General features: G+C 34.7%; 1 protein-coding gene across 1 annotated transcript in view; it reads left to right on the top strand.

Annotated features, from left to right (window-relative positions):
- The first annotated feature begins 4,146 nt into the window (after positions 1–4,146).
- Positions 4,147–9,885, top strand: part of LOC107721964 (myosin light chain kinase, smooth muscle-like) — a 21,614-nt gene continuing 15,875 nt past the window's right edge. Inside the window, exons 1-3 of the mRNA XM_016530193.1 lie at positions 4,147–4,420; positions 8,205–8,354; positions 8,710–8,862. Coding sequence (XP_016385679.1) covers positions 4,264–4,420; positions 8,205–8,354; positions 8,710–8,862 — 460 coding nt within the window. The 5' untranslated portion in view covers positions 4,147–4,263. The remainder of the gene's footprint in view (positions 4,421–8,204; positions 8,355–8,709; positions 8,863–9,885) is intronic.

The raw sequence follows: 9,885 nt of genomic DNA, 5'->3' as shown, positions 1-9,885 counted from the left end.
TTGCTTTGCGTCAGGGCTTTAATAGAGGCCTTTAAAATGGCTCATCCTTAGGAATTTACAATCCCATTCCCACCCACACACGCTCGCTGAGAGGAGTGGAGGAGAGACAAGGTGGCTAGCGTATAGTCGCGTTGTCCCGACAGAGAGCCGAGCGGAAATGTACCACTAGAGGCAAAATGACGGCAGCGAGAGCCGTGTGCGAGTTCGACTCGGAGAAAGAGAGAGGGGGAGTTTTGCAGTTTTTGCCTTTGTCGTCTGTATGTCTGTGTGTGTGTGTGTGTGTGTGTGTGTGTGTGTGTGTGTAAAGTTGATGGGCTGTACATTTGCTCTGTAATTTCTCTCTCCCAGAGTAATCACTTCCATCTGGGACCTGCCCAGAGAGAGGCCCCCAGATTGGAGGTAAGAGTTAGTTTCACACACACAGCATTACAGTATGAATCTCTACTCTCAGATCTCTGAAATGTGAAACTAGTTTAGGCAGACTACTTGATTAAATGAGAGCTTATGCTTTAGTTGTAGGAAAAGTGTCAACTAAAAGACCAGAAGACAAGTTACAAGTAAAAGAGGGGTAAAGATAAAGAAAAAGCAAGTTCACGTAACAGGAAGGGAGCACAGAAAAAAAAAAATCCATGCAACTGCCAGAAGACATCCATGAAACAACTGTAGCAAACATGTAAAATGATATGAAGGTCCCTCTTACTGTACTTACAGTAGAGTTATCATAGATACACTGCCATCTGCTGGCCACTGTTATTATCTCTATCTCTCTGAAGTCTATTTAAATCCAAAGAGGCACCAAACCCAAAAATGGTTATCATGGTTAACTAAAACTACAAACAAAACTATTATATAAATGTTTGTTAAATGAAATAAACCTGAAATAAAATTAAATATTAGATGAAAGGCTTAAACTTAATGTTAAATTAGACTTAGACTTAAATTAGAAATTTTGCCTTGGCAACTAAATTAATAACTGTAAATAAATAAAAACTAAAACTGAAATAAAAATAAATTAAACCTAAAAAATCATCTAAAAATTAATAACAATAAATGACAAAAGCACATAACAAAATTACTATTACCAAAAAAAAGACCAAAAAAGAGAAAAAAATTTTTTAAATTAAAACTGAAATAAATATTAATAAAACTATAAACATTATAAATATTACTAAAATAAGATTGCAAATCTGTCATTATGTGTTAGGAAGTTCATATTCATCATTTGCTATTAATTAGATTTTTAAAACATTTAATGGAATTAAACTGAAATAAGTTATTCTTTTATTAGTTCAATGGTCCTTCAGTATGGAAAATTTTTAAAAGTACAAATATTCTCTATTTTCTCTAAAAAATATTATAAGAGCTCCATAAGAGCTCCACAAGAGCTATAGAAATATCAAAAAGCTGTTTGAAATAGTTTTAGATGGAGTTTATCAGGTCATGTCAATTTCCCAGAAGTGTTTCATGTCTTAACCACCCATCTAAAGAAAATCAAAGCAAAATCAAAATGATCAAACAGGAAATCTTTACATACAAGTAAATATACAACATTGCTTTGAGCTGAATATGTCGCTGAAGTGTTGAAGCTTCAATAGGAGCATTTTCAGCACATGCCGCCAGCTGTAGAGAATTACAGTGCTTTGTATTTTACCCAGACTCTGAGGAAACATGTGAAAATACAACTAAATGCACAAATGAAATAAACCACAATAAATCACTGACTAGTTCTACACATATCTGCTTCAATATAATGACTGCATGTCACGTCACCATTTAAAATCAGTTCAGTTCATCTTTATTTATTTCTCGGAGACAATTTGGTTGCAGCATACAAGCATATCACTTAAGCAAAAAAAAAACTTAATTTCCATACTGAAAAGTTTTAACTTAAATTAAATTTAAGTTAATTTCAATTTAAATTTAATGACCTTCAGAATCATTAAACATCAGAATTGTTGTATTCTTAGGTTGGATTGTGACAGATTTGTTTCATTCATCTTTATTTTGTTTAGACTGGCTATACCCACCTATCCAAGCATGAGCCGGTTTTCAGCCCATATACACCTGAAAAGTCAATAAAAGCTATGAGACAATGATGCCCATAACAATACTCTACTGAAGAACCACATCAGCGTTACCTGAGCTTTCATTCAGGTCATTCAGGTCATTCAGGTCATTCAGGTCACAGGTCTTTGAATAAAATACTCTCAGCGAACAAACTGTCAGATGTTTTCACACTTCATTCCTCATTCTTTCCACTAGAGTGCACAAAAATCTCACTCTTTTTTTAATTCAGGAAAACACCAGCAACATGCCTTAAAAGCAAATGGATGAACGAATGCAATTATTATTATTATTATTATTATTATTATTATTGTTATTATTAATTCACTATTACCCATTTACTTTTAAGACAGAAAGGGTTGTCACTTTGGAAATGTAAAGGAAATCCTCCATTTGTGACTTATGAGTCAAATATTTATTTGTCAGCTGCTTTGTTTTTTGTTTCCAGTTATTCATGGCTTGTTCACCAGGATCTTCCTGTCTACATTCCAGCTATAAGAACATTAACAGACCTTTGATGGGCTGATTGTGCACTACCTCCTTAAACAGTTAACGGATCACTTCACTTGCTACCAAAAAAAAAAAAAAAAAAAAAAGCTGTGGGACTTCCTCTAGCTCCTGGCAAGCAAACATTTCAGTCATTTTACTGTAATTTTAACAAACATTTATTTTTCAGTCTCAATTACACACACAGTTAAACTGTAATTCTGCATTATTGATGAGTCTGAGTCAGGTCTTTAGTAGGATGTTTGGGTTTTTCTGTGGACTGGCATGTCCAAAGAAAAACAGCTCCTCACCACACACACACACACACACACCACTGCACACACACAAATATGAGAGCGAGAGTTTTGTTCAATTTATCCAACTGATTTTCTCACTGATTTTTGTTCATTGCAACCCTAAAAAATGTTTGGTGTGCATACAGAAGTTACTCTTTGGGATCCTTTGATTCTCTGACTTCATAGTTCACATCGACCCAACAAACACCAATAGTTCAATCTGTCATAAATTGCCTGTTTGGAAACATAACTGTTATTTTCACACTGACCCAACAAAACCCAAAGACCACTGGAATGTTTGTTAGTATGAACTCACATTTGCATGCCATCACTGTTACAAATGTACATAACTGATGAATGAAACTAGCTCCAGATCAGTCAAATAAGCACTACTGTTTAAAAGTTTGGGGTCAGTACTTTTTTTTTTTTTGACCAAGTGACAGTAAAGACATTTAAAATGTTCCAAAATATTTTTATTTCAAATAAATTATATTCTTTTGAACTTTCTACAAAAAATGTATCATGGTTTCTTCAAAAAGTATTAAGCAGCAAAACTGTTTTTAACATTGATAATACAAAGTGTTTCTTGAGCAGCAAATCAGCATACTAGAATGATTTCTGAAGGATCATGTGACACTGAAGACTGGAGTAATGATGCTGAAAATTCAAAATAGAAAACAATTACATGAAATTGTAATTATATTTTACAATGTTACATTTTATGTAACATGAATCAAATAAATGCAACCTTGGTGAAGAGCATAAACTTTTGAACAGTTTTTATCTTCAAATGTACTTTAACTTGCAGGCTCAGTGAGACTTGAAACAATCAAGCACTGTTTTGTTTTTGGGGTGTTTTTTTTCCATTGGAAACAAGCATACAACCAAAGACAACCAAAGTTCAACTGATAACATGACAGCAATGATGGAAGGAAGAGGAATCGAGAATGTCTGACCTTTGATTCAGTTTCTAATCTGTTACTTGTCTATCTTTTTCTCCCTTTTCACACAAAGATTCAAATAAACATCACTGACATAGTTTACGTTCAGAATCACTAATAAATATAACATACACTCGCTCTCTCTTATCACCACTTCTCTCTCTTTTACCACAGTCACAGTACGTGTGAAAAGAAACGGTGTTAAAAGATACGGTGACATGGTGTGATAGTTGCGGGTGGGGTTTGTAAGAAGGTGCTAAATCGAACCCAGCAAGAGTACAGTGTTCTGCAGACCAAATGAATGAAGCTTCAGTCACGGGGAGGAGCCAGAAACTAAAGCGATGCAGAGAACGGCTCAGGACAGAGGACGTGTGCACACAGCAGAGACTCAGAGACACAGGAAAATACAAGCCAACTGATAAGAAAGCTGGGAAATGACTTGGATTTTATGAAACTGGTATGTACCGATTGGAGAAATGAGTATTGCTAATGGGAAGACACGTTATGTGTCCACTTTCCGAATACAGCTGTCAAGCTCCCAGTCAAAGGGGGCCAACGGACAAGTGTCCCAATCCGCACACGTACCCACAATCCCCACAGCCGTGAAGAAGCTTGGAGAGACGTCCAATGCAGGCAAGTCTGGACATTTCTTCCAGCTACACACAAGTGTTTGTGAGTGTGTCTGTCAGTATTTGCATTCTTGAGAGAACCTATTTGTGTTTGCATATGCAGGCTGGTTGGATTCTTGTCTTTAAAAACATGTTTAGGATAACCTGATCTGTACTTGCGGTTAAATGCGTACTCTCTGCAGGAAGCATTGTTCTTAAAACAAGCCCTCTCAACAGTCGTTATGGTTAATAATCAGTTTTCATTCAGCAGACATCAGAGAATGACAGGCACTTTGTTTTCACTTTCACTGCATTTGAATAATAATCAGGTGACGGAGGAGTTCACTGCACAACTGCATTCAGACAGATTTAGACAGGGAAATCCTGAGCATTCTTATGTTTGACTTCCCTGTGGTTTGTTTACACCATACTATCTGCCTGAATGGATTTGTTTTTCACTATCAGGCTGATTTCTGATAAAGAAATTTGCTTAGTAGCGTTCTCCCCTCCACCAATTATTATATAGTCCAGTGTGTGTGATATTCCGATATATACAGTGGGGTCCAAAACTCTGACACCACTAGTTGAAATGCTTCTATTTTTATTTTTTTTTCTAAAGTAATACAATGTTTAACTATAAGTTATATTATCAGCAAAATGTTTTAGTAAGAACTAATGTACTGCAAAACATGCATTTAAAAATGGACCACTTTTTGCTAACCTGCAATTGATACCTCAAGGATCTATTTCTAATTTATATTTAATAAGAATTTAGAAAAACAATAATATTTTTAAGAATGTAGATTATTTAAGTCATCCTACAGCCCCCTTGAGAGTTTGCTAAGGTCCCCTATATTGGACCTAGACCACTGATTTAACTCATACAAACTTTTGTTGGTGCAACCTAATTTGTCAGGTTTATTTAATCAGATTAAACATTTTTGAAAAACATAAAAACAGATTGTATAGATGTTGCGACATTAAGCACATTTAGGTTACCTGAAAAAGCATTTTAATTTCTTCTTCATTTTACATCATTAATTTACTTTGTTTAGCAGGAAATGTTTCCTAAACCTAAAGCTTTCTGTGTATTTCCAGGTTTAAATGGGAATAAAACACATATTTTTAAAGCGGTTTCAGATTTTGGAACGCCACTGTATCTTATCTGTCTCAGGATGCAAATTACGAACCAGGCAAGAGGTCACTATTGGCAGGAAATTCCTTCCTTGGTAACTTGAACTGCAGGCTTTTGTTATGTTTTCTATGCACCGGTTTGTGTGGGACATGTATGTTTGATGGTAGCGCTCAACTCTAACTGCACTATTACAACACTGCAGTTCCTTCCTTTCATTTCTTAGATCTTATCACCTGATACAAGACAGCTGAAGTACAAAGAATGAAACTTAAAACATTTCAGTTTGTTCTTCTCAGAACTAGAGTCACCATTTTATTTTTCTGACACAGTGAGTTGCCAGAACAACCAGCAAAAAAAACTAAAAATTGTTGTTGTTGTTTGCATGAACAAACAAGGATTATATGGTTACATTAGGCCAGGTCAAAAGACAGCAGATCATGTGATCTACCAGGTCAGTGAGAACAACAGTGTTTAGTCCAATGTTAAGACATCAAATAGGACTAGAATGACTTGTTCACTGAACTGATATTACATGGCATATATCCCTTGGCTGAATGAGATTAAAAAGACCACATCAGTTACTCAGACGTGTACATGAGACACTGCTGTAGATCCAGCATCACAAATAAAAAAACACAAAAAAGGCCTGTTAAATTTTAAAGTTACTAAACACAAATACTTATGGGAGGTTAATTATATTAAACCAGGCTCCGCCCACAGCCTTGTATAAAAGTTAAGTGGCAGTATTTTAATCAGAAACAGGTTTGTTGGAGGAGTGTCAGATGAGATCACAGTTATGTTAGTTATGTTGTACTTTTGTTGATCATTTCAGTATATTTTTGATGCTTTTTGCTCATTTATTTGGTGCTTCTGTTTCTGGTGTTTCTAGACAGAAGTTGTGAAAGCGAGGATGTTGAAAGATACAGCAGCTATTTACTCAAGCACATCTCTTCAGCTGCTCTCTTCATTTATATGAGCCTTGTTTCTTCCTGTGTGAACTTATTGTTAAACACTATACAAGTCTATGATTCACAAGTCAATATGAATGTTATTTGCTATTGCAAAAATCATCATCATCATCATCATCATCAGTATTTTGATCTTGTTTTGCTGTAAAAATCTAATTAAAACAATACATTTTTTTAAGTACAGTCCATTAAGATAGCATAAGCTTTATTAAAACCATGAATTAGTTTCAATTGGTTCTGTTTCTGGTGTTTCTAGACAGAAGTTGTGAAAGCGAGGATGTTGAAAGATACAGCAGCTATTTACTCAAGCACATCTCTTCAGCTGCTCTCTTCATTTATATGAGCCTTGTTTCTTCCTGTGTGAACTTATTGTTAAACACTATAAAAGTCTATGATTCACAAGTCAATATGAATGTTATTTGCTATTGCAAAAATCATCATCATCATTGTTTTGATCTTGTTTTGCTGTAAAAATCTAATTAAAACAATACATTTTTTTAAGTACAGTCCATTAAGATAGCATAAGCTTTATTAAAACCATGAATTAGTTTCAATTGGCCATACATTAAAGTTTTTAAATGAAATTCATTTATAAGCACCTAGTAAACATTATCTTATTCCTTTTACAATAGTTTTAACATAATAACATGATTATTGGTAATGCATAAAACATGCTGACAACAATGTGAGCTGTAACAGAACAGAGCAGAGAAAAGTGTGATTTGTAATGTATTTAAGCAATATCACCCTTGGGACTGCAACAGTACAACTGTACATGTGATACTGCTTTTATTCAAGAGTTCAATAAACAAGTAATATTGAGAAACTTACAATTTAGCCACAATATTGACAACTATTTTGCATATTTTTGCTCCACCAATGAAAATACTACCAAATGAAGCAACATAGTCTCCAAGCAAATAGCAGTGGCGTTCCTCAATGCATCAGTGTTTTTGAACGGATTGGTTGAGTAAACAATTCAATGATTTATTCATAGAACCATTTAGTTCCTCAATGAATCAGTGTGTTGGAAGGAATCTGCTTAATGAATAATTTAACTACTCATTCATAAAGACAGAATTCATTTATAAGCACCTAGTAATCATTATCTTATTCCTTTTACAATAGTTTTAACATAATAACATGATTATTGGTAATGCATAAAACATGCTGACAACAATGTGAGCTGTAACAGAACAGAGCAGAGAAAAGTGTATTGATTTGTAATATATTTAAGCAATATCACCCTTGGGACTGCAACAGTACAACTGTACATGTGATACTGCTTTTATTCAAGAGTTCAATAAACAAGTAATATTGAGAAACTTACAATTTAGCCACAATATTGAGAACTATTTTGCATATTTTTGCTCCACCAATGAAAATACTACCAAATGAAGCAACATAGTCTCCAAGCAAATAGCAGTGGCGTTCCTCAATGCATCAGTTTTTTTGAACGGATTGGTTGAGTAAACAATTCAATGATTTATTCATAGAACCATTTAGTTCCTCAATGAATCAGTGTGTTGGAAGGAATCTGCTTAATGAATAATTTAACTACTCATTCATAAAGACAGTCCCTTGTCGCCACCTACTGTGATGTGATACAAACCCAGTGCCGCTGGAGCAAATTCGAAAACCGTACTTCACTATCATACAATAAATACATACGACTAATCTCATTCTGCTTTCTTCTGTCAAGCTAGTGAGTGGTGAACACAGCCATAATAGTGATCTGGATCCACCCCTTTTCACTGAGCCCCTTGTGGACTGTATAGTGGATGAAGGAAATGACATCACACTGAAAGGGACTATCACAGGGAGCCAGCCAATCAGCATTTCCTGGCTTCATAATGGTGAGTTCAGTTTTTTTCTTTATATTGATTTTGCTGCTTGAAACATATGAGTCTGAGTAAGAATATGTACTCAACTTTAGATACATGACTCGATATATAAATATGTTTGTATGCACATTTGTTATGTTTTCATATGCAGGTTCCTGTTCCCTACCGGAGTTTGTAATTTAAATTGTTCAATAAATTAAAAAAATACAAAAAAGACGAGTCCTTCACATTTCAATTACAAACAAACAAGACATTATTTTCAAGTTTTAAAAACTTTGATAATTCTGTCTCTTCTTAATGCCACAAAGTCACTCCTTCTCTGCCTTTGTCTCCCTCTTTCTGTCTATTTGTACCACAACCGTTTCAGGTGAGGCTGTGCTGTTTGGTAAATCCTCATTAGTGGGACGAGTGGTGACTTTGGTAGTTAAGGAATGTCTCCCAGAGGATGCTGGGGCTTATACATGTGTGGCCGAAAACACAGCAGGAAAAACATCCAGCAGTGCAGCATTGTGTGTGAGAGGTAAGTATGAACGCAAATTCAACCTTAGTCTAAAGTGTGTAGTGTATAGCTATTTAACAAGAGCAATGAATGTCCATTATGTCAATGAATGTCTATATATGGGGCAGTTACATTACTAGCACAGTGCAGGTGTTTCTGTTTACATCATATGTGACCCTGGACCACAAAACCAGTCATAAGGGTACAATTTTTGAAATTGAGATTTATACATCATCTGAAAGCTGAATAAATAAGCTTTCCATTGGTATGGTTTGATAGGACAATATTTGGCCGAGATACAACTATTTGAAAATCTGGAATCTGATTGAGAAAATCTCATTAAAGTTGTCCAGATGAAGTTCTTAGCAATGCATATTACTAATAAAAAATTAAGTTTTAATATATTTACAGTAGGAAATGTACAAAATATCTTCATGGAACATGATCTTTAAATAATATCCTAATGATTTTTGGCATAAAAGAAAAATCAATAATTTTGACCCATAGCTACAATGTATTTTTGGCTATTGCTACAAATATACCCCAGCGACTTAAGACTGGTTTTGTGGTCCAGGGTCACAGGATTGTTTTGAGATAGTGATTGGCTGATTGCTTATTACAAGGCTGCTTAGGAAATAAATATACAGACACGGTCAATTATTCAGTAATATTTGCGTGCAGAATGCCACAAATAACCAATCCGAATTAAGTATTACAGTGAGCTGCATAATTAAGATTAATAGTTTCAGCATATTTGTAATATTTAAGGGGGGAAAAAAACTTTTCTGTACTTTCCTGTCTTGATTTATTTGGTTAATTTGAATATTGATAAAGGTTTTCATGAGACAGTGAAAAAGGATGACGCAATATATGATGCTGGAAGTGAAACTGCCTTTCAATAGTAATATAATGTCTTCTTACATGTTTTTCAGAGACCGGCGCTGGAAGTACAAGTATTGTACCAAAGTGCAATGCTGAGACTCTCACAAATTCCCTCAAACGCAAAAACACTCAAATTCAAATCTGAAAAAAGACCAGATGGAA

Source organism: Sinocyclocheilus rhinocerous, unplaced genomic scaffold, assembly GCF_001515625.1.
Source record: "Sinocyclocheilus rhinocerous isolate Xijiao unplaced genomic scaffold, SAMN03320098_v1.1 scaffold1716, whole genome shotgun sequence".
NCBI classification, from domain to species: Eukaryota; Metazoa; Chordata; class Actinopteri; order Cypriniformes; family Cyprinidae; genus Sinocyclocheilus; species Sinocyclocheilus rhinocerous.
Note: the sequence above shows the minus strand (reverse complement) of the source record. Positions and strands in the feature narration are given on the sequence as shown.